Genomic DNA, 26,098 nt, shown 5'->3' on the forward strand with positions numbered 1-26,098 from the left:
AGAAGTTTAAAATTTTTATGTAGCAAAATCTTTTACTCTTTTCTTTAAGGCTTTTGGTCTTTGTGTTTTGCTTAGAAAGACTATCCCTGTTTTAAGATTATTTAAAAAAATACTCATTTTTTTAATTTTTATATTTATCTCTTTATATGGAAACTTGTATATGGGTTTAATTTCATTTTTGTCTTAGTAGACAACCAATATCCTTAGCATCAATTATTAAATATTTTCTCTCTAATGTAAAATCTTAACTGAATAATAAAATTCCGATATGCACAGGAATCCCTGTCTGTATTCTTTATTATGTTCTATTGATCTCTATATATGTTTCTGTGCCAATTCCATAGTTTCGATTTGTCAGGGCAAATGCTACAATTTTTTTCCTTCTTGATAACTTTAGAACTACTTGTCAGGTTCCACTGAGAGTTCTGCTGCGAATTTTACTGACTGAGTTCTCTGTATGTAAAAAGTTCTCCTGGCATGAAAAGGAACTCAGGCTATGGAGTCAAATAGGCCTGTGTATAAACCAGTTGTTAGTTGTGGGAATGATAATCGCACCTATTTTAGAGAAATGTCAGGTTTCAATGAGACAATGCATGAAAGTGCAAAAGCTAATGCTTGGTGTACAGATGTGCTTAAAAAATATTATGTATATCCCCATAGTGACAGAGAAGTGATATGTTCTGTGGCAGTGTTATAGCTTATTAATCAGAATAGCCTTGCATTCATTTAAGAAATAGCATACTTATATACACTTGTGAATAAAATTTCTGTCTTTAGTGATATTACACTTGATACGTAAATAAACACATTAGTGTATTCCTGTACCCATTCATTTATTTCTTTATTGATTCCTCCCAGTATTATCTTGGTGCGGTTGCTGTGGGTAGGCATGGTGCTTGGTGCTTGTGGATAGAGCTTGTAGGTATGCCTTATGGTAAATGCCGCCTGGAGGGAGGGCAGACGTGAAACAAATAATTGTACCTAATTTTGTAATTATGATTGAGAAATACGGTGTGAAGAAAAGTTACAGTGTCTGTACGGCTCTGCCTCAGTTTGATGAAGTTCACTTTGTCAAATAGCTCAGTTTGTTGAGTTTACAAAATTTGTTTCTCAAACATAGCTTTAAAAGCTTTAATGAGAATGAGTGTAGATCAGATCCTGAAGCTGGACTCTGCAGATTTAAATCCTGATTCTGCCACTTACATGCTTTGTGACCTTGGTTGAGTTACTTAACCTCTCTGTGCTCCAGTTTCATCATACGTAAACTGAGTAGAGTATGAAGCCACTACCGAGGGTTTTTATGAAGAGCAAATCAGTTGTTATATGTAAAAGTTTGTGGAGCAGTATCTGGCTCATAGAGTGTTGTAGAGTGTGTGTTAGCCACTATTGTGCCGTCGGTAGCATCCAAATTTTTAACACCTCATATGGAATTTTAGAATTATTTTTCCCAAATTCTTTTAAAGACCACCTTTCTCGTGGTATAACTTACATGCAATAAAACCCATGTTAAGAGTACGTGCAAAGAGTAGCACCATGTTAAGATTAAGTTTTATAAATATATGCACCCATTTAATCACCAATACAACTAAGGTAGAATATTTCCATGAGCCCCCAAGGTTCCTTGGTATCTATCCCTCTGCAGTCATTTCACATTCCTTTTACTGCATTTGTTTTACCAGAGTGTTAGTCTTTGTCTTTTAACATGTTTAGAATTTTTAATTCATTTTTTGGTGCATAATGTATATGAAATTTGAGATACTAGTTATATGGTCTGTTATACTAATTATCACTTCTGGCAGTCTCTGTTTTTTGCGAGTTTTGAGTTAAGTGTCTACGTTTAATTGCTTCTTGTTAGAAACCAAAATGTCAGCATTTTACTAATAATAGTATTGGTTCATCAAGCAATTTGGTGAACAAATTAATTTATAGTTATATTTCTTTTAACTGTAAAACAAGTTAATTTGTTTTACAGTATAATTGAAAGTTTTTCTACATAATAAAATGTGTAGGTAAGTCTGGGTGTGGTGGCTCATGCCTGTAATCCCAACACTTTGGGAGGCTGAGGCGGGTGGATCACTTGAGGTCAGGAGTTTGAGACCAGCCTGGCCAACATAGTGAAACCCCACCTCTACCAAAAAATACAAAAATTAGCCGAACTAGATGGCATGTGCCCGTAGTCCCTGCTATTCAGGGAAGCTGAAGTGGGAGAATTGCTTAAACCTGGGGGCGGAGATTGCAGTGAGCCAAGATTGTGCCGCTGCACTCCAGCGTGAGTGACAGAGTGAGACCCTGTCTCAAAAAGAAAAAAAAAATGCAGAAGAGGCATTTAGCTTTTTGCCATTTTTTTTTTTTTTTTTTTTTTTGAAGAGGCATTTAGCTTTTTGCCATTTTTTTTTTTTTTTTTTTTTTTTGCTGTTGCAGGGGGGATGTTGGTAGGAGTGGAGGATAATTTAGTCTTTGCAGAAATTAATATATAGAAGTCTTAAGCTTTTCTCCCTTAGATTGCCCCAAAAGGACAGATTTAACTTCTCAGCATCTCTGCTTTGCTAATCCCAAAATTACCTATGAGGATAGATACCAAGAGAGGGAGGGCACTGTATGAGTGGTCCAGTATGGACACACAACTTTTCCCTGCAGTAATCATAATGAAAGTAATAATTTAATGGGAGCTGACATTATTTCGTACTTACTGTGGATAGGCATCATGTTAAACCCTATGTACATCTCATTTAATTCTTCAACCCCGTGAGTTTGATGGCACTGTTATTCCCATTTTACAGATGATGAATATGAATCTTAGATAAATTAAGTAGCTTGCCCAAGACCACACACAGTGGGTTTTTGTTGTTGTTTTTTAGTTTTTTTTTTCCTTTTAGTTTAGAAAGAGAAAAGGAAGGAAATAAAAAAAGTTTGTTAAAATAACTATTGCAGAAAAGGACATCTGGGCTAGATGCTGGGATGTACCTCTTCCAGAATAGGGACTGATGATTTAAACAAAAAAAAAGACGAAAAAGAAAGAAAAAAGAAATAAATTATTCTTCTCAATACTGTTTGGGATAATTGCATTGCTTTTCATCTTTTCAACACACAAAACAGTCTCTTTGGGAAGTACTGTGATGAGACTGGCAAGAATGGCTGGTGGCTCGACTCTCTAAAATGGTAGGGGGAGCCTTGAGAGAGGCATTCTACTAAACCCCACCTCAAGCATTCCCGTTCTTTACTCCTCCTACTTTTGGAATTGGGAAGGACCAGACTCAAGCTGAGTTCTCAATATATTAACTTTTAGGGATACCCACTGCCTCGCCTGACCCTCTTCTAGCAAACTCCCCTGCTGGCCCCTGTTCCGCCAGCTAGCTGCAGCAACCATACCAACGGCCAGGAGGCTGCTTGGTGGTGTCAGCTAAGCAAAAGCGGGGTATCATCATCACTGTTGGGGCCACACATAGTTGGTAAGTGATGGAGCTGATGGCGAGACTCTGCAGTCTTTGTTCTTAGTGTTATTTCTCCCTTGAATGTAAATCTTGAAGGCAGTGAGTTTTTTGGGCTAAATAATTTCTCATATTTGCCAACGCTTTAAACTTTATAGATTTTTGACATTTGTTTCTCACTCTATCCTCAAAGCATCCAATGCGGTAGGGAAGGAAACCTTATGTTTCATCCATTGTGCAAAGGTAGGCAAACTTTTTCTGTAAAGGGACAGAGTAAATATATTTGGCTTTGAGGACCCTGTGATCTCAGTTGCAGCTATGCAGTTTGTGATTGTTACAGGAAAGCAGCCTTAGACAATATGTCAATTGATTGAGTTGTGGCTGTGTTTCAATATCACTTTATTTACAGGCCGGGCGTGGTGGCTCACACCTGTAATCCCAGCACTTTGGGAGGCCCAGGCAGGCCGATTACTTGAGGCCAGGAGTTCGAGATCAGCCTGGCCAACATGGCAAAACCCTGTCTCTACTAAAAATACAAAAAAATTAGCCGGGTGTGGTGGCATGTATCTGTAGTCCCAGCTACTCGGGAGGCTGAGGCAGGAGAATCGCTTGAACCCGGGAGGTGGAGGTTGCAGTGAGCCAAGATCATGTCACTGCACCCCAGCCTGGGTGACAGAGTGAGACTCCATCTCAAAAAAAAAAAAGAAAAGAAAAAAAAGAACTTTATTTACAAAAAAAGAAAAGGCAGCAGGTGGAATTTGGCTCTGTTTGTAGTTTCCTGACACTAATAGTAATAGACTGATCTGTTTGGTGACATCAGGACATGTCAGCCACAGAGAAGATGACTTAGGATTCTTAGTGCCACGCATTGTGCCTGGTCCACTTCCTAACCTTTCCCAGGCTGCAGCACATAGTGCCACTCACCAGTACCATTAGGAGATTCAAGGCACACCAATAATAGTGATAACTCATCTTTCTACTGGATGCATTGTTCTAAGTGCTTTTCACATCTGACATTAATCTATGGACAGCTGAGTGAGATGGGAAATTGAGGTCCTAAGGAAAATAGCTTGCTCAAGTTACAGAGCTAGTGGGTGGTGAAACTGGGATTTGAACCCAGATAGAGTGGTTCTAAGCTTGTGAGCTCAAGTCCCTTTACCTTCTGTCTCCCAAATTATAGGATTTCTCAGTTTGAGATCATCTTTGAAGCCTTACTCTTTGGGAACTGCCTCTTCCGAACACTCATATTGAGTGATAAAGTTTTGTGTTCTCTTTTTGAGACATTTACTTTGGAGCAGAGCTACAAGTAAGGGACTGCTAACTCTGCCAATTTTCTGTTATAGCTGGATAGTTCAAGGGTGGAGCAAGATCATGCAAGAGGTTTCTTTTTGCTCACCCTGGGCTACACCAGAGACTTTCAACTGCAGAAACACTTTAATAAAAGTGGAGATGATTTATTAAGTGTCTGTTTTGTCGATACTGTGCTAACTGCATTAAATATATTATATTGGTTAAAATCTCACAGTGCTGTAAATTAAGTGGTATTATTCCCATTGCACAGATGGAAAAATTGAGGCCCAGTTATGGATAAGTTAATTAAATCTCTGAGCCTTAGTTTCCTCGTTTGGACATTACGATAGTCCTATCTTTTAGGGTCATTATGAAGATTAAATGAGTTAACACATGTTAAGGATTTAGAGCAATGTTTGGCATTCAGTAGTGTTACCTGTTATTGTTGCTGTTATTATTAGAACATAGTAGTAATTGTAGAGGTGAAATGGTCAATTTTTATGAGTATTTGTGAATTAGAAATAAGCATGTGAGTATTCAACATAGTGCCTAGGTGTTAATAGATGGAACTTATGATTATTTATAGGAAGAAACTGTTTAAGGCTCTGTTCCTTTTAATTTAAAAATATCTCCACTGGTGATGGTTTTAAAATTAAACATTAAAATGTTAAAAGTCAGTCTCTTGGTTTTGTTTGTTGTTGTTTGTCTTGGGTAAAATTGCTCCCCGCAAAAACAGCCCCAGATATTCCTGTTTACTGTAAATTAGGTAGATTGGGTAGGGTTGGCACTAGAGGATAGGTATGCTTGATATAGTAAATGATTTACAAGGTACATTGTACAGCCATAAAAGCAGTAACTTAGAAATAGGCACAGGAGAGTAAAATAATTTGCTCATTTATGTTAAATTTCAGTGATAATCTAATTGTAAAAAAGTTGTATTTTACATATGCATTCTATTATATACCATATATCATTATGCACATTTTTTGTATATACTTATTTCTCTGTGGGGTTATGTCCAGAACTGTGAGTATTCTATGATAATGGCAATTTAAAGTATTTGTTCAGTGTTAAGATTGACTATATATACATGATTTTTCTTTTAAGTACTGACCTTAGGACTTAACCCCTGCCTTAAGCTGCAGCTCAACTCTATAATGAAATACAGAAAAGGAACATTTTCCCCCCCTCCATAAATTAAATAACCGATAATTAATTAACCTTTTCATTTCTTTTTTAGCTCGCTAATCTATGTGTTAGTAGAAACTAAAGCAATGCTATACAATTCAAATTTTTTTTGTGACAGTGACATCTGGTGGTTCCTTTTTAATTCTCATGATTTCTCTGTGCTTGGCTGGTTGTTGGAAATTTCCAGAGAATTGTGTGAACTGCTTTGCTTGGCATTTAACACTAGCTAGCTATTGAGAATCAAGTTAGTCCCACTGATGTGGCTTGAACTTTGAAAACCTCAGTGCTCCATTTGGATGCAGCCCTTCTCTGAAGGGAATACCAGCCTTCCTTGGATGAATGAACATTTTAGCATTTGTAATGGGCAAACACTGTCTTGGGAAGGATTTCTCTTTAATTCAGAGAACTTAGGATTTTGAATAAGGGATGGCATCTGTGCCAGCCTCTTTGCTTTACTCATGAGGAGGCTGGAGCCCTGAGAAGTAGAGTGTGTTGGCCAAGGTCTCACTGTGTTGGCCAAGGTCTCACCATGTTGGCCAAGGTTACCTGCTCCTTGGTGAGCAGAGGTTCCATGACTTATGGGTTTTGTGCTACCAGGAAGCAGTGTGGCATTGGGCTCTGTGCTCATAAATGTACGTTGTTGTTTTTGTTGTTGTTTTTAGACTGAGTTTCGCTCTTGTTGCCCGGGCTGGAGTGCAGTGGCGCTGTCTTGGCTCACTGCAACCACCGCCTCCCGGGTTCAAGCGATTCTCCTGCCTCAGCCTCCCAAGTAGCTGGGATTACAGGTATGTGCCACCACACCGAACTAATTTTGTATTTTTAGTAGACATGGGATTTCTCCATGTTGGTCAGGCTGGTCTTGAACTCCTGACCTCAGGTGATCCACCTGCCTCTGCCTCCCAAAGTGCTGGGATTACAGGCATAAGCCACTGCACTCGGCCCATAAATTATGTTTTTTATGCTGGGCAACCCACCAGTAAGAAAGGTCTGGGAGTGAAAGGCTAGAGGGCAAAGGCAGTTAACATTTTTCACTACCTATTTGCTGTAAATATTCCCACACCTGGCTTTTCTCTTATCCAAAAGAGGCTCAGCATCTTTGATGTGGAAAAGAGTTGTTGAGGAAGTATAGTTAGGGATCCCAGCCCTGTCTCCTGAGTCTACTGGTTGGTCCCATATCTGAGAATTTAATATCCTGTGAAGTTGTATTTATTGAGCCTGTTTTAAGTCAGACCTGTTCTATGCATTATCTCACATCCTTACAATCCCAGTGGGCGGTTGGAATCTTTATTGTACACAACAGGAAGTAGAGGATTGAAAGGGCTGGACTCACCTAGGGTCAGAGGTGGAGCCAGGATTCAGTCCCAGACAGGTCTAAGCTCCAAGACTAAATCTATGCTTTCCGCTCTACTACACAGGCTGTGTAATTAAAATCACTTGTGTATTTATTTATAGTGCATAGTACTTAGGGAGTAGAGGCAGATTTGCTTCCTAAACACTGGAGCACGTGACATGGACTTTGTATTGTGACTATGTGGACACATCCAGGAGTATTTTGTGCTTGTGAGAGAAGGGAGGGCTCATGTCATCAAGTCATGACTACCTTGATGGGCACTGGCTCTGTGCCAGGCACTTTCCCCTCTGATCTCCCTTGGTCCTCCCAACAGCTTCCTAGGGCAGGTACTATGGGCATCTCCAATTTACAGAAGATAACACCAGAGTGGAAGGGGGAAAGAGTTTTCTATAGGGATGCTAGGGAAGAAAAAGGAGGAGAGAATGGGTGAACAGCAGGCCTGAAGCACACTCGTGTTGTATCTGGCCCTCCCATGCTGAACTTGATAAACCAAATGGTGAGCCAGGCAGGTGCACTTAACCCACTCCTTTCTTCAAGTTCATTATAACCCTGCTGCCAAATCCAAAGGACCTTTATAGACTGAGTAAGATGTCCTACTAATAATCTCTTAAATTTCTTAAATTTTTCCACATAGTAACAGTTGAAATCAAGGCACAGGGCCCTTTATACCAGCAAACTACCTACTCCCAGAGGGGACTTTGGTTAGTCAGTCATGGTTCCATGGTATTTATATATCAGCATTTGTTTCTTACAAATGTGACATTGAAAATGCTCCTGTATTCCTGAGGTCTTTTTAAATTTTTTCAAAAAATATCTTAAAGGCATTGTGTGTAGATAACTTTTAGGCTGCTTTATTACTAGCACTTTATAAACACTGTGAATGAAGATGGACTATGTTTCTATCTCTCCTCTGCTCCTTTAATCCATAATAGTGAGCTCTGTGGGCATTATTGTTCTTACAACTGTAGAAAACATGACTGTAGTAAACTCTTTTCTACCTTGGGGCCTTACCTTATACATTTCCCCCTGCCTAATTCCTTCCCCACCAAGCTCCTTATGTCCTCCCTTCCTCTATCTCCTGATGAAGTGAGGTCCCTTTACTTGGTGGTTTCATCATGAGTGTATTCTCCTTCTCCCAGGAGACTTCCTTAAAGCAAGGACTCTTTTGTTACAGTTTCACTAGCGCTTGGCATATCGATGCTGGTAGTTCCTAAATGCATAGAAAGTAATCTTTCCCATTAAAATGCCTGTTACTCCATATCTCCAGTTTCTACTATTAGAACTGTGATTTTTTGGTAAAAATGAAGCTTTAAAAAACATATAACCTTAATTCATCAATCCTAAGGCCTAGAGAAACAAAGCAATACAAAAGAACACAGAACTGGCTGGGCGCGGTGGCTCATGCCTGTAATCCCAGCACTTTGGGAGACCGAGGCGGGCAGATCATCTTAGGTCAGGAGTTCAAGACCAGCCTTACCAACTTGGAGAAACCCTGTCTCTACTAAAAATACAAAATTAGCTGCGCGTAGTGGTGCATGCCTATAATCTCAGCTACTTGGGAGGCTGAGGCAGGAGAATTGCTTGAACCTGAGAGGCGGAGGTTGCAGTGAGCTGAGACCGCACCATTGCACTCCAGCCTGGGCAATAAGAGTGAAACTCCATCTCAGGGAAAAAAAGAAAAAAGAAAAAAAGAACAGAATTTACGTGGGATTATATGAGAGCACTTACCTGGCACAGGAGCAACCAGGGAACTATATTAATCCTATACTTGGAGAATATGGAAAATTATTTTTAATCTCAAGTGATGAATGTTTAAAAATTTCTTTTTTTTTTTTTGTTTTTTGTTTTTTTTTTGAGACGGAGTCTCGCTCTGTCACCCAGGCTGGAGTGCAGTGGCGCAATCTCGGCTCACTGCAAGCTCCGCCTCCCGGGTTCACGCCATTCTCCTGCCTCAGCCTCTCCGAGTAGCTGGGACTACAGGCGCCCGCCACCACGCCCGGCTAATTTTTTGTATTTTTAGTAGAGATGGGGTTTCACTGTGGTCTCGATCTCCTGACCTCGTGATCCGCCCGCCTCGGCCTCCCAAAGTGCTGTAATGTTTAAAAATTTCTAAAGCATGAGCTTTATGTTTTGGCAGATGATTTTACTGTTGTTTTGCTATTATTATTTTTTAATCCCTATGTCTGAAAAAATGTTTGAAAACCTCCAGTTTTTTCTAAGTCTATTAAAAAAATCTAAAAAAATTATTGCCTGGAATTTGACAAACCTGGACAAATTAAGAAGATAAACTTAGCGTTAGTTTTTTTTTTTCTTGTTTTGGTCTGCCATATTTGAGAATTATTGTCATAGTGTGATACTTGAAATTTGAGAAGGTCATGTTTTGTTCCCTGCAAGGACCAACAATAGTCGTTACAGGTGGGGACTTGGAATGTGAGTGTGTCTAATGTGTGGGCCCCTATTGCTTTCTTTCCCTTTGTTTAATAGTTCTGTAGGTCAGTTAAGGTTTCACAAAGGACTTGCTTTGATGCTAATCCTTTAAGGAGGGTATGAGGGGTGTTTGTCCCCTGCAAACTCAGTTATGGGGGAGCTGAAGCTGATTATTACATTTGCCATCAAAGAACATTGATGCTCTTTCACGCAATATGAAACTTAAAAACATGTGGCACTGCAGATAAGATGCGACTGGTTGGTAGTCCTTGGGATTTAGTTGGAGAGTTTAAATGCTATAGAAGGCCATGGAGTACTTTTTGAGCTTGACAAATAGATTACAGAGAATTGGATGAAAAATGTGAGCAGAATGAAAAATTATTCCTGACAGATGAGCTCAGGGTACATATATATTTTTAAAATGATTTTTAGTTGCCTCCTTAGCGCAGTAGGCAGCGTGTCAATCTCATAAAATGATTTTTGCACAATAATAAAGGTGTATTTTAAATTAATTCTGACTTAGAAAAATCAATACTTTATTCAAGTTTTAATAGGGAGTGATGTGACTTACGTTTATGCATTTGTCATATGATTCCTTTAACTAGCAATGTGCTGTTTCTCTTTATGAGAGAAATTAAGTATTTGAGGAATCCTCCAGGTGTGTCAGTCACTGTGATAATGCTTCTGATGTCAGTCTGGTTTCCCATTTTGGACATCTTGATTTACAGGAGTGGATGCCATGCAGACACGTGTTTGTATTCCGTAGAACCTAATACCCATGGCTCTTAATCTCTGCCTCAGTCCTGGGGGGACGTTGGGGCATCCTCTTCATGTCTCATCTCCATGGGAATGGTCCAGATGTGCCCCAAAATAATTCATCACTTGCCAGAGTTCTCAACAGTTATAGCGTTCCTTTTTTTTTTTTTTTTTTTTTTTGAGATGGAGTCTCGCTCTGTCACCCAGGCTGGAGTGCAGTGGCGCGATCTCGGCTCACTGCAAGCTCCGCCTCCTGGGTTCACGCCATTCTCCTGCCTCAGCCTCTCTGAGTAGCTGGGACTACAGGCGCCCGCCACCACGCCCGGCTAATTTTTTGTGTTTTTAGTAGAGACGGGGTTTCACCGTGGTCTCGATCTCCTGACCTCGTGATCCGCCTGCCTCGGCCTCCCAAAGTGCTGGGATTACAAGCGTGAGCCACCGCGCCCGGCCGAGTTATAGCGTTCTTTGAGTCCATGATACCAAACTCACAGCTTCATTGGTCAGTGGAATGGAATGTTGGGTGGGAAAGCTCCAGTGAGAAGGGGCCTGGTTGTGTGGGGGTGGGCAGGTGGTCTTCATTGAGGAGGAAGGTATCTGCAAGCCCTCTCAAACCTTGTCATCTTTGCTAAAGTGCAGTGGTTAAATGACAGCATGGTAGCATCTGTTCTTAGGCCTGTGAAGTCATCCCTATGAGAGATAGTAAAATGGAGGACGGGGCTGAGGCTGAGGAGGAGGAATGCAGAGGAGGAGGGAGGAACGGAGTTCTAGAGAAGCGATACAGCTTTGTGGATTTACAGTACCTGGCGTTATTTTTTGTCATGTTACTTCCTACTTCCTTTTCCTTCTTGCAGTAATATTTGTCACATATTCCTTTTCAAACCACAAAGTGAATTAAAAATCAGATAGGGAGGCCTGAAAAATTTGTAAATCTATTTGATCTGTTTGGCAGTTAATGGAGAGTATTGACATTACTACTGTTAATAGCATATTTGTCATCTTTACTCTTTGTTCTCTAGAGATAAAAATAATGTAAACACTTTTGTCATTAATATCTTCATTAAGATTCTTAAATGAACATCAAGAACCTGCTCTTTCACTCAAATGTTCTTGAATGCATTTTTGCTACTCAGAATATGAGAAAGTTAGCGAGTTAAGATGGAAATTGTTTGGAAAAGCCTTAGTAGGTGATGCAGCTTTCCTCACTCTGTGTCAGTTCTACGATCAGGATGGCAGCTTCTATGATCTGGAGGCAGAGGTAGGGTTCAGGCTGATCTCCCAGGAGGCAGCAGGCCCTGGGTGCTGGCCTTACATCTGTCAGCTCACCTAGGGAATCCTTCAACTAACAGGTGAGCCCATTTTTTAATGTGCAAAATGAAACTGCTCAAGGTGAGGACCTTCCACCTCTAGACAAGGGTGCTCAGCCAGTCAGTTAGCTAGCCATGATTTGCTAAGAGTCCATGAAGTAGAGAGTACTGTGCTGGGCTAGAAAGCAGATTCATAAAGAGTAGAATGGTGCTTGACTCCAACTAGAGAGTCAAGATAGGCTCTTGAACAAGTTAGATACTGTTTGGAGGCAGTGTATGATTTGGGAGCCAGGTGTGGTTCGATGAAAACATCTGTTACACCAGGCCCTACAATAGTAGCACTTCAAGGTTGGCCCTGGTGTGGGAGTAGGGCAGGCAAATGCAGCTGCCTTTAAGGAGGGAACTAAACTCCGAGGCTTTCCTGTAACATATTGTATTTGTTGGCAGTGTGAGCTCTCCTGTCTTACTTTACTTACAGTGGAAGGAGTCTGGATGCTCCTCTGACTGTGCGTGTTGTAACTGGAGGGCACACGGTGAGCCTACCAGTACTGGGGAGCTAAGGGAAACCAACACTGGAGGGGCACTAGGAAATTCATGGTGAGTATGGAGAAGCAAAGAGACTTTGGTGGAAACATCTAGTTCTGCTACATGAAGAATACATGCGTGTCTACCGAGGGCCAGGTGGGAGACTGTGGAATAGCTGTCAGTGCCAAACCTAAGGGCCCTGACGGGAATCTCACACAAGGAAGAGGAGCTTCCTGAGGCAGCAGCAGAAAAGGGATAGAATTTGAACTGAGTGTGGGGACCAAGACAGACAGGAGGAAAAGGAAGCACTGGTCCGTCCATAGGGATATGGAACAGAGGCATGAGCAGTCTCTGCCTTTTAGTGTTTCATCCTCCACGTGGACCCCACATCACTTTTCCCAAGGATGCAGGAAACTGTATTTGCTGGTACCCAGGGAGAGAGCGGTTGGCGATCTGCATGTCCAAGTATAATTTCCCAGAATTGGAAATAAGATTCTCATAAAGATATAAAATGAACATGTCAAAATTTTATTTCATCCTCCAGTTAGAAAACCAGTGAAATGGTAAATTGATCCAAACAGTATTTGAGGAACTAGTATTTATAGGCTTAAGGAAGAATGTTAGATTAAGATTGCTAGGTTATACATAAAGCTGGGCAATACCTTAAAGCAGGGGTCCCCAGTGCCTGGGCCGTGGACTGGTACTGGTCTGTAGCCTGTTAGGAACCAGGCTGCACAGCAGGAGGTGAGTGGTGGGCGGGCGAGCGTTACCACAGCTCCATCCCATGTGAGATCAGCGGTGGCATGAGATTCTCAGGAGTGCTAACTCTATTGTGAAATGTGCATGCAAGGGATCTAGGTTGCACACTCCTTATGAGAATCTAATGTCTGATGATCTGAGGTGGAACAGTTTCATCCTGAAACCATCTCCTCACTGTCCCCCATCATCTGTGGAAAAATTGTCTCCCACAAAACCAGTCCCTGGTGCCAAAAAGGTTGGGAACTGCTGTCTTACAGAGCAGCAAAATCATAATCTTTGAGGTAATCTTTTTCACCACTAAAAAACCTGTAAGTCAACATGTAACATCACAGTGTGCGGACTCCAATCAGACAGCAGATGGCAAAATTAAACACAAGTACACTCTTCTAGTGAGTTAAATCATCCTTGGGAGGCTTGTAAAGCAATGCTATCATATTACATTGAGAGGATATGGCACCCCTTCATCTCCCACCCCCTCCCCATCCTGCCCAACTATCTAATTTCCAAGTTTTAGTTAGTTTGTATTAACATTAATAAAATACTTTGGCATTAAGCCTGAGATTGAACCCCAGTTTCTTCACTTACCAGCTGTGTAATGTTGGGCAAGTAATTAAACTACAACTGGCTTAACTTGCTGTATGTTGGGGGGAACACCTGAGATAGCTTTTGTAAGGTTGTAAGGTGCCTGGCACCTGATAGGTACTCAGTAAATCTTAGTTCTTCTCTTCACCTTTCCTCTTTTTAAAATTAAGACACTTCCACCTTTTGTCTGGCCTTTATGGTCATATATGCTTTATTTGGAAAACTCTCTGCCTGTGATTACTGTTTCAACAAAATGGAGAGTTTTGATATTCTTGAAATCTTTTTTTTTTTTTTAATAAAAAAGTTATTAGATGCAGGGTCTTACTATGCTGTCCAGGCTGAACTCAAGCCATGCTTCTATCTCAGCCTCCCGAGTAGCTGGGACTATGGGTGTGCACCACCTGGCTTGATATTCTTTTTTTTTTTTTTTTTTTGATGGAGGGGTGGGAATACTTCTTGTTTAGATGAAAGTATTAGTCTTATCTTCTTTACACGGAGGGTTGGCTTCCCAAGTTATCCTTTGTGTCACTCACTCAGTAAGTATTTTAGTGTCCATGTTGAGGTTTGTGAGGAGGAGGAGAAGGCACAGAAGGCTTCCAGGAGTGGGCTGTCCACGTACCCTATTATTGTTAAAGGTAAGTGCAGAGGGAGTCAGCAGAGCTGCCAGAGGGACTGTGAGCTGGGCTTATCATAGTGAGATTTGGGTTCCTGGAGAATATGTTTTCCTCCCTTCTCTGTAACTACTCACATGATAACCTGTGTGCTGGCCCTTGATTTTACCTCCCTTATGGAGTATGATATTAATATAGATTAATAGGTCAGGGTCCCAAATTCAAACTCAGTTCTACCACTATTTACAACTTTTTTTTTTTTCCTTGAGACGGGGTCTCGCTCTGTTGCCCAGGCTGGAGTGCAGTGGTGCAATCTTGACTCACTGCAAGCTCTGCCTCCTGAGTTCAAGTGATTCTTGTGCCTCAGCCTCCTCAAGTAGCTGGGATTATAGACATGCACCACCATGCCTGGCTAATTTTTGTATTTTTAGTAGGAATGGGGTTTCACCATGTTGGCCAGGCTGGTCTAAAACTCTTGACCTCAGGTGATCCACCGGCCTTGGCCTCCCAAAGTGTTGGGATTACAGGTGTGAGCCACCAGGCCCAGTCGGTTCTTCTTTTTTTTTGGAGACGGAGTCTCACTCTGTCACCCAGGCTGGAGTGCAATGGCACAATCTCAGCTCACTGCAACGTCCGCCTCCCAGGTTCAAGTGATTATCCTGCCTCAGCCTCCCAAGTAGCTGGGATTACAGGTGCACGCCACCACGTCCAGCTAATTTTTTTGTATTTTTTAGTAGAGACAGGGATTTACCATGTGGGCCAGGCTGGTCTCGAACTCCTGACCTTGTGATCCACCTGCCTCAGCCTCCCAAAGTGCTGGGATTACAGGCGTGAGCCACCGTGCCCGGCCAGGTTCTTCTTTTTAGTATTTACACTTTTGTTTTTTCTGCCTCACCGCAGAATCCAGTATGGTCTAAACCTTGTTCAGTATTAATGGCCACACAAGGGAAAAGATCCCTAGCCCGCTTTCCTCATTTCTGTGCATAACTCTAAATGAGGTGTGGTATGGTAAGTCCCTTGGTGGTCCAGGTTCCATTCATTCATTCATTCATTCATTAGGCAACAAGTATTTATTGAGCAAACCCTGGTGCAAAGCGCTGGTGTTTTTTCTGTGTATGTAAGAGCCTGCTCTGATGGAGACAGAGGGTAACCAAGTAAACAAGGAAGATCATTAGAGATTATGATAAGTGCTATGAATGAAACAAATGAAATGATGAGGAACTGTAAGTAAGCTGCTATTCCTAGTAATTTTAATTAGGGTGATCAGAGATGTTCTTCTTGAGGAGGTGGCTTTCTAAGCTGAAAATCAAAGGATGAGAATGAGTCAGCCATGGGAATAATTGAGCAAAGGACATTATAAGAAAGGGGACAGTGCAGAGAGCTGTGGCATGTTTGACTTGTCCAAGGAATGGAAAGAAAGACCTGTGGCTGGAGTCGAGTGAGTAAGGGGATGTGGTCAGAGGCTGGCGGGGCTGTTTTAGGGCTCTGTAGATAGGGAGAATGAGTTTGGGATTTTTCTAAGTGCAATGGAAAGCTCTCGAAGAGGTCTAGAAAACTGGAATGGTGTATGCTTATTCAAAAACATGAAGTAAAAGAATGATATGGTTGTCATGTGAAGAATTGAATGGAGGGTGTCAAGCACAGGAGTAGGGAGACCAGTGAGGTGGCCCTTTGGAGGTCTCATGGCTTGGGCTATGGTGAGAGTGGTAGGGATGTCAGAGAAGGATGCTTGGAAGATTAAGCTGGGTTGTGGTGGACCCCGGATACCTGGATGAGGAGCTTAGGTTTGGTTTTTGCAGCTATGAGGGAGCTGTTGTGAATGTGTGACTTTTTGAGTGAGTGCATGTGTATTTGTATATGTGACTGTGAGATTGTGTGTGAGTCACTGTATCTGAGTGCGGAGTGCGTGTGTGGACTTCTGAGTGCATGTGACTGTGTGCATTTCTCTACTGTTGCAGCTGTGATCAGGCCAGTGGCATGAAGCAAAGGGCTATCCTGTGTGGCACAGAGTAAACTGGGGGAAAGGCTGGTGGCAGGGAGACGAGCTGAGAGGGTGGTGCCATATGTGAAATGAAGGCCCAGAGGATGCTCACTTGGCTAGCCACGGAGAAAGAAAAGACTACATCGGGCAAGTCCTCTTATTTATTTTACTCTATAGTTGGGATGAATGAGATTTAGGAGTGAAAGGTAAGTTCATGAAAGACATCATAGTCTCTTTCATTAGGCCAGTTTGATCACTTGCTGAGTATTTTAGCAGCCTTATTTAAAAAAAAAAATTAAACCTCACTGAAATTCATGTGCTTGATTTCTGTGGACAGAATTCCACGAGCGTTAAGTTGATTGATTCTACTACCTGCTATACCTTCCTGCCAAGACCGCTCTCCCCAATGCGTGTATTCATTTTCTCTTTTAGAATTCTTGAGAAACCCATTTAGAATTCTTGAGAAACTCATTGTATTTTTTATTTCCCCCAGGACATTTTCGAAGATGCCTTGGAAACCATCTCAATGTAAGTAATAACATAATAAAAAGTATGTAGTAAAGAAAAATTGATTGTTGTCTTACATAAAAAGCAAATATTTCATTCTCATTTTTTGGAGAGTACTGCAGTGGCTATTTTCAGAAAAAAAAAGTCACTTTTCTATAATTAAAGAGGATGTGATTATATTTAAGAAAGGATCTATCTAATAATACTTTCAGATACATTTCTGAGTATTATTTCTTGTAACAAAATAAAATTTCTCAGCAAATTATTTGTTTATAGCTAACTCTTTTAATAGTTGTTCATATTTATGTCAGTCTCATTTTGTAGATTTTTGTGTTTGGTTTGTACTTACTTTTATTAAAAGCATTCAATGTAAGCCTGTATAGTTTTTGTAATAATTCTAAATTGCTAAATCATATTAGATCAAGTGGAATATAACAATTTACTTACCTGCTTCTCCATTGTTAGACATTTAGGTTGTCACTGGCTTAAAAATGTAAAACTAAGTTTTACATGTGTATAGCTTTGTTATATTTTGAATTATTTCTAAAGGTTGACATAACAAATGTGGGATTACTGAATTAAAAGGGATGAATATGTTTATTGTTCTTTGTATATCTCTAATTGCCTTTCTGTATTAGTTAACTTCAGCTGCTATAACAAAACACAATAGCCTGGGTGGCTTAACCAACAATAATTTATTTTCTCATAATTTTGGAGGCTAGAAGTCTGAGTTAAGGGTGCCAACATGGTTGGGATTCTGGTAGGGGCTCTCCTCTTGGCTTGCGGACTCCCTCCTTCTTCTTGTGTTCTTACATGGCTGAGAGAGTGAGAGCAAAAGCTCTCTGATGTCCTTTCTTTTTTTTTTTTTTTTTTTTGAGACGGAGTCTCGCTCTGTTGCCCAGGCTGGAGTGCAGTGGCGCGATCTCTGCTCACTGCAAGCCCCGCCTCCCAGGTTCACGCCATTCTGCCTTAGCCTCCTGAGTAGCTGGGATTACAGGCTCCCGCCACCACGCCTGCCTATGTTTTTTTTATTTTTAGTAGAGACAGGGTTTCACCGTGTTAGCCAGGATGGTCTCCATCTGACCTTGTGATCTGCCCCTCTCGTCCTCCCAAAGTGCTGGGATTACAGGCGTGAGCCACCACGCCTGGCCTGATGTCCTTTCTTATAAGGGTGTTAATCCTATCCTGAGGACCCCACTCACCTGACCTCGTTTAAATCCGATTGTCTCCCAAAGGCTCCATATTTAAATTCCATCACATTGGGGGTTTGGGCTTGAACATGTGCATGTACAGGTGCGGGTAGAGGGGCACCGTTTGTTTTACAGTACTTCCACAAGAGTATTATCAATTTACTTGGCTACCAATACTATATAAGTAAAGTGGTTTAAACTGTCACATTATCATCACTGGGTATTATTTCAAAAACAGTTTTGCGACTTAAATGATACCTACTTTAGTATTTTAAAAAATTGTTTAAAAAATACATTGCATCTTTTGTATGACTTCTAGTTTTCTTTTGTCTCTTGGCTTTTTTCAGAATGTTTCTCTTAACATACTTACGGACTTTAAATTATGTGTACCCTAATCTTTTGTCATATTTGCTATAGATATTTCCTCCAGACTGCAATTTTTCTTTATTTTAGAATTATACGTTTTTATTTTGTCCAAAAGTTTAACGTTTATATGATTTTTTTTTTTAAAAACTTAATCGTGATTGGGATTAACCTATTAATTAGGAGCAGTTTCAGACTTACAGAATTATTGAGGAGGTAGTACAGAGTATTCCTGTGTACCCCACCCCAGTTTTCTCTATTATTAATTTCTTAAGTTAGCATGGTACATTTGTCACAATTAATGATCAATATGGATATATTATTGTTAACTACAGTTCATACGTTATCCAGATTTTTTTAGTTTTTACCTAGTGTCCTTTTTCTGCCTCAGCATCCCACCTAAGATACCACTTTACATTTAGTCGTCGCGTCCCCTTAGGCTCCTCTTGGCTGTGACAGTCTCTCAGACTCTCGTTTTTGGTGACCTTGACAGTTTTGAGGAGTACTGTCAGTTATTTTGTAGAATGGCCCTCAGTTGAGATTGGTCTGTTTCTTTCCCCCCATGATTTGACTGTGGTCATGTGTTTTTGGGAAGAAGACCCCAGATGGAAAGGGCCATTCTTGTCACATCATAGCAAAGGTCCACGATATCAATGTGACTTAGCACTACCGATGTTGAACTTGGTCACATGTCATGGGTAGTGTTTGTCAGGTTTTTCCACTGTAAAGTTGCCCTTTTTCCCCTCCTCCCTTTTTGTACAGTACTCTTTGGAAGATAATCTGTTTATGTGATTTTTAAGAAATCACTTCTATGGTGGGCAAGTGATCGCCGTTCAGAAATCTTATAATTATTCAACCCTGCTCCTCCCTTGGTGTTGGCAGGAATTGAGCTTGAGGTGATCGCAGTCCAGGGGATGGAAAAGGATCAGGCCGTGGGGCTGGTGATTGGAGTTCACCAGAGGAGACACTGCTTTTCCCAGCGGGAGGTAGCATGCTACACGCACCAGAGAGGGGTGCAGACCTCACAGAGGAGGATGGGTCTCACTGACCACTGGGAGCAGTGTGACCCATGAGCAGTGTACATTGATGCTTGTGCTTCTCTCAGCTCCCACTGGCTTCAGTAGGCTGATAGTGGCTTTACCTTTGGGACCTCAGGAAGGCATTGCAAGCAGTTTTTAACATCTATTAGTTTTAAAAAAAATCAAACCATACAAATAAACAAAAGCCCTAAATTCGACCCAGCTGAAGTTAGATTCCTATCTCACACCAGCCCTAAAATTGCTAGCCCACTATTCCAGCACCATTTGTTAGGTCCATGAGGGAAACAATTTATATTTGATACCTCTGTTGTCAAATAAGTTCATTAAAATAATAACACACTGTTTTGGGGCTTTCCATTCAGTTTCTTTGATCTAGATGCCTGTGTTTGCACAAAAACAACTCTTGTTCAACCGAGTTAGATGGTTTAGTATTAGCATTGTCTGGTTCTCAGAACATCAACCAAAATGACTCCTGTGATGGAGATGCTTTTGATTCGTGACTATCAGAAACCCCTTTGTGTACTTTTTGTTTTTGCCTTAAAATAAATTTTGTTGTATATATATAAGGTATACAACATGATGTTATAAGACACATATATAGTAAAATTGTTACTATAGGAGAACAAATGATGATATCTATCAACTCACATAGTTACCCTTTTTTTTTTTTTAAGACAGAGTCTCACTCTGTTGCCCAGGCTGGAGTGCAATGATGTGATCTCAGCTCACTGCAACTTCTGCCTCCTGGGTTCAAGCAATTCTCCTGCCTCAGCCTCCCAAGTAGCTGGGATTACAGACGCCTGCCAACTATGTCCAGTTAATTTTTGTATTTTTAGTAGAGACAAAGTTTCACTGTGTTGGCCAGGCTGATCTCAAACTCCTGACCTCAGGTGATCCACCTGCCTTGGCCTCCCCTAAAGTGCTGGGATTACAGGCGTGAGCCACTGCGCCTGGCCTAGTTACCCATTTTTTTTCCTCCTGTGGCAAGGAGGAAAAATCTAATTTAGTTTAGCAAAAATCCTGAATACAGTGTACTATTTCTTATTAACAATAATCCTCATGTTGTACATTAGATTTTTTCAGCTTGTTTATCCTTCATATTTGCTAGAGAAACCGCTTCATGTACTTTTAAAGTGGGGAATTTGAGAAGCATTGTCTTGGTGTCTTTTATTCTACTGTCAACTCTGTTATAGTTTTTCTCATGCTGAAGACTGTAGCTCCTTAACACTGCCTCAGTTTCTAATGACCACACATTCTCCCTTCATTGCCTCCAGAACTTCTCTGTGGCTGTATTTATCTGCCAGCAGTTTCTTCCTCTTGTCTAATTTTAACTTCCCTGTCCTGCTCAGTTTAACAAATCCAAAGGTTTCCCCATTTTAGAATTTATCTTGCTCTTTTAGGTTTCTGGTGTGCATTATTTCTCGTGTCCTTTAGACTGTCGCTTAAACGTTTGTGTGTCCTTTCCAATGTTGCTGAATTGTTCCACTCCTCTCACCTTGGTTATAGCAACACATTATAGGAACCCTTCTCCTAGTAGAGAGAGATAGAGCCCAAAGCCAGAAGGGGTAGCCAGATTAGGTGCTAGAGTCTGTACACGAAGAATCTTGTAGCAGAGGCCTCCATTCAGAGTCTGCAGTTGATTTTGACCTGATTTTAATAAACTTTGCCTTTTGGTCTTGTGCATACTTTTGCCTTACAGCGTTCTGAGAGGTATTGTAAGGGGGTAGTTTCCGAAGCAGAGCTTGTTGGTGATGACAAAAAATGGCAGTGAGAGAACAAAGAAAATATTACACACAGCCATAAAACTCCAAAGCACAGCGGTGTGGTTTCATTTTGCCTTCATGCACACAACTACATGTACCTTCCTGGGGAGACGGGACTGACCACAGACTTGACAGTCAGACTTGAACTGTAGTCCCAGTTTGCCGTTTACTGGCTGGGAGGCCTGGGCAGTTTCTCTGAGCTTGTTTTCTCCTCTCATAGATTTATTGAGAGGATTAAATGAAATTTAAGTTAAATGTGATAATGGGAGTAAAACACATAGTAAGTGCTCAGTGAACATCGGTACTTTTCTGCTCTCCCTTGTAAGAGCGTGGGTTCTCCAGAAAAATAGAACCAATAGGAGACATAAAATGTCTATATATGAAGCGATTTGCTGTAAGTAATTGACTCATGTGATTATGGAGGCTGAGAAGTCCCCAGTTCTGCAGTTGGCAAGCTGGAGACACAGGAGAAGTGATGGACTTCTAGTTCAAGTCAGCGGCCTCTGACTATAAATACCTGGTAATTGTAAAAAATTTCTTCAGTTGTTTTTATGTGAACTTTTTGTTTGTCCTAATTTCAGGGTTTGTAATATTTCTCACATTTCCTCTTAAATTGGTGATACTGTAACATTCCGTTTGTGAATTCTGCAAAACTTAGTAGAGTTCTTTTTCCTTACACTTAACTGAACCATACATTTTGATCTTATGTTTCTGGTGCAGAGAGCAAGTACTTCAGTCTCTCTGTATCAAGATGCGGTGCTCTTGCCAACCTGATGATTAATTTCTTCCAGTGAATATTTTCTCTTGAATGCCTAATGAAAGGATTCACACTAACAGATGAAGGAGGCCTTAAATTGTTTCCACAAAGGAAATAGTTTCTTATTTTTCTTTTTCTGCCTAATGAATTTACCACTCTTAACATAGATTTTTCCTGCCTCTGGATCTTTGTGGTAACGATTGTGTTATTTTAACTATTTTGAGAAATTGCTAGTTCAAAATAGTTAAAATAACACAAAATAAAATAAAACTGTTAAAACTGGTAGATCACACAAAAATCTCCACCATTTAGAACTGGAGGAAAAATTAGAGACGTAAAAAAATGTTAGTAGTACATTGACCATGTTCTTTTTAAAAATTAAAATAGGCCAAGTGCTGTGGCTCATGCCTGTAATCCCAGCACTTTGGGAGGCTGAGGTGGGCAGATCACCTGAGGTCAGGAGTTTTGAGACCAGCCTGGCCAACATAGCAAAACCCCATCTCTACTAAAAATACAAAAATTAGCTAGGCTTTGTGGCGTATGCCTGTAATCCCAGCTAGTCGGGAGGCTGAGGCAGGAGAATCACTTGAACCCGGGAGGCGGAGGTTGCAGTGAGCTGAGATTGTGCCACTGCACTCCAGCCTGGGTGACAGAGCAAGACTCCATCTCGAAAAATAATAATAATAAAATAAATAGGATTAAAAAATAAAAATTAAAATAGTTTGTGAACTTTATGACCTGTTTGGCATAAGGAGGTGACCTCTTAAGGAGGAATTGTAAATTAGACCTGTCGCATGATATATAGAAATTTGTCACAAATAACATGCGGTTCTAGATTAGCCATAGTTTCTTGCTTCCTGATTTAACAGCTCCATGCTGGTTTGCACTTCTAGTGCTCTGATGACGGAGTGTCCCTTTTCTCAGTGTTAGTGCCCAGTTGCCATCTCTGACAATGTAGTGGTGGGTATAATAAATCTGTTGATAATTAACTGTGTTATGGCATGTGAAGACTAAATATAGTGTTTTGGGAATTCCAAATGAAAGCTATCTTTTGGTTGGGAGATGGGAGCGCTGGCATTTGCTTTGGGTTTTGAGGGGTGGGTGGCATTTCAGTTGGTAGAGCCAGTGCAGAGGGTCAGAAGTGGGGACATGCCGGGTGAACAGTTCTGAGGACAGTGGCCAGAGCACAGAGCAGTGGGTTTGAAACACCAATGGGGCCCTGGACACAAACGAAGTTGGGCCATGGAGGATTCCTGGTCTTGTCTAGTGGGGAGAATGGACTAACCACTTACAGTCATCGTGATTTGGTGTTTTGTTTTTGTTTTTTTGATAGGATCTCACTCTGTCTCCCAGGCTAGAGTGCAGTGGTGCGTTCTCAACTCACTGCAGCCCCAAACTCCTGGGTTCAAGTGCTCCTCCCACCTCAGCCTTCCAAGTAGCTGGGACTATAGGCAGGTGCCATCACGCCTGGCTAATTTAATTTTTGTGGAGACACAGTCTCCCTGTGTTGCCCAGGCTGGTCTTGAACTCCTGGACTCAAGTGATCCTCCCACCTTTGCCTCCCAGAGTGTTGGGATTACAGACATGAGCTACTGTACCTGGCTGGTGGTGTTTTTGATTAACCTCTTTCTCATAAAAACCACTGTGGGCAATGGGACAAAAATCTAACCGGGAGTCCTGGTTGGGCACTGATTAATTAAAATTTTCTTTTCATGGTAGTTTAGAGAAGTCAGGGGAGACAGATCAAACTTAGGTTCAAAGACTGTTAGAACAGATGCAGGTTTAATATATTCTCAGCAGTGGTCTTTCATATTCCAGAGCATCTTATGGAAATTTCAAATTTATCCTTACATAGAAACTCATGTGTGTTCAGTGGAGTCCTGAGGTGGTGTGAATACAGTGGGGATGAATGTGTGTATTCTCAAGAACTGCTCTGAATTTGTACTTACTGTAGAAGGTGAAATAGGCAGATTTTTTTAGCCAGGTAATTAGAAGCTTACAATAGCAATAAAAATATTTTGATCGCTTCTTGGCCTTTTGTCTAAGATCAAGTGTAGTATAAAAATATTTTGTTTTATAACATTTCTCATGAACTTTTTCCTTCTCCATACCTTCTCTTTCGAACCATAAATTGTAGATGAGAGTGAGGTAAGGCTTTTAGGGCCATTTTTTTCCTCATTCGGTTAGGTCATTTGGTGATACAATAGTTTTGTCTGTTTTAATTAAGGGTGAATATCGGTGAATGATAGTTGGAAAACATCTGATATTTTTCTTCAGAGTGGTTAAGTTATAAATAGTAACTACAGGGAGAGTTAGATTTGTTTTCATTTTTCTCTGCTGTTTTTTTTGGCCCCAATTTTCCCCTGTAGGTAATATAAATGTTACTCGAGTCTGGAAAGGGAGTTTTGTCCTCTCTTAATTTGATTTTCTTAATCAAGTCGACAGTGATTTTATTGGATCTAAGATACCATTCATATTGTTTCTTATATATTCCTAAGGAAGGAAGAAAAAACACAATGAGGAATTTTGTAGGAGACCTTGCATAAAGGAAAGGAAAAATAAAATCATCTTGCAGGAAGGCACAGTAAGGAAATGTGTATATTTCAACCTTGGTATTAGGTACGGAAGGAAAAAAAACCTCTAATGAGATTCTCCACTCAGAGAATTTTTTTAAACAGCTCTATTGCAATATTAATTTATATCTCATATATATTCCTATTTTAATTATACGATTTAATGCATTTTAATGTATTTACAGAATTATAGAGCCATCACCACAATCTAACTTCAAAACATTTTTATCATCTGAAAAAGAAATCTGTGCCTTTTTATAGTCATTATCTATTCCCACTCTTAGCTGGGGCATCCACTAGTCTAACTTCTGTCACTCTTAGCTGGGGCAACCACTAATTTAATTTTTGTAGATATTTTATATAAATGGAATAATCTAATATGTATTATTTTGTGTCTACACATGTCGTAGAATGTGTAGTATGGGTAGATGCTCCTTGACTCATGATGGGGTTACATCCTGATAACTTCATCATAAATAAAAAATATAGAAAGTGAAAATGCATTGGATACCCTGACAAACCCATCATAATTTTGAAAAATTGTTAGTTGAACCATCCTAAGTTGGGGATCATCTGCACTTCATTCCTTTTTATGGCTGAATAATATTCATTTATATGAATATATCACATTTTATTTGTCTGTTCATCAGTTGATGGGCATTTGAGTCATTTCCAGTTTTTGGCTATTGTGAATAATGCTGCTATAAACAATTGTGTACAGTCTTTATATGAACATGTTTTAAATGATCTGTCATACAGACACAGAAGTGGAATTGGTAAGTTGCATGGTGAACCTATGTTTAACTTTTTAACGCTCTTTAGAATTTGAATTATAAGCTTGTTTGGAGTCTGAATACATATGTCACCCCAACAACTTCAAGCAGGTCATTTAACTTTAAGTGGATCAGGTTGGTGGTGTCCTCAGGTAATTGGCAGAAGCAAATGCAGATCCTTTCCCTAAGAACATAACTTTGATTTAGGGCAGTTGAAGTTGCTGCCCTAAATTTTAAGATGGTGGATATAAAATTTAAGATGGTGGATATGGCAGCAAAGATGCTGCCCATAATTTTAAGATGTATCTTGGGGTTAGGGATATTCCATGATGAAAATTTGTGTGTCATAGGGTCAATGATAAAGTAAATGGAAATAAAAGTTCTTTAAAAAGCTCAAGGTAAACAGCATTCCTGGTGTTTTTTCCTTGTTTTTGTTACCACTTGGCTTGCTTCTTTTTGTATTTTCTTTTGTCCTATTAGATCTACTCTAATGGTCTGCTGTTGTGTTTAGACCTGCCACTGTGAAGTTCTTCATATAAATTCATAGGGGCAAGGAGAATGTGTGTTGTACATGTTTTAAGGTATAGATCCTATAAATGCTGCTTTTCACTACGAGGAGTGACAAGATTTCATAACTTGAAGGAAAGCCTCTGAAGGAAAGCTCCTTAGCAACACTTTGGTCCAATTATCTCATCTTACCAAGGAGGTCCCAGCAGAGATGGAAGACTGAGTCGTGGTTGGGGGTTGTTGGTGCAAAGTGAATGACCAGTGAACCCCTATGAGCAGGACCTTTGTGATTGTGGTTGCCTTTCTGCAGGCTCAGTATCCTCTCTGACTTTCTCAGCCCTGGTAGCAATGCTCAGCTTGTGTCTGAAAGCCAGGGCTTTGCTCTTACACTGAGTTCCTTGCCTCCTCCATAAGTAACTTTCT

The 26,098-nt window shown here is 40.5% G+C and overlaps 1 protein-coding gene across 2 annotated transcripts in view; it reads left to right on the forward strand.

Annotated features, from left to right (window-relative positions):
* The window catches only part of TTC39B (tetratricopeptide repeat domain 39B), a 141,609-nt gene that overhangs the window by 19,448 nt on the left and 96,063 nt on the right, over positions 1-26,098 (forward strand). For both annotated transcript variants that reach the window (XM_032138262.2, XM_058431720.1), the window contains exon 2: positions 16,696-16,730. In XM_032138262.2, coding sequence (XP_031994153.1) covers positions 16,696-16,730 — 35 coding nt within the window. The remainder of the gene's footprint in view (positions 1-16,695; positions 16,731-26,098) is intronic.

This window comes from Hylobates moloch, unplaced genomic scaffold (assembly GCF_009828535.3).
Source record: "Hylobates moloch isolate HMO894 unplaced genomic scaffold, HMol_V3 SCAFFOLD_19, whole genome shotgun sequence".
Classification (NCBI taxonomy): domain Eukaryota; kingdom Metazoa; phylum Chordata; class Mammalia; order Primates; family Hylobatidae; genus Hylobates; species Hylobates moloch.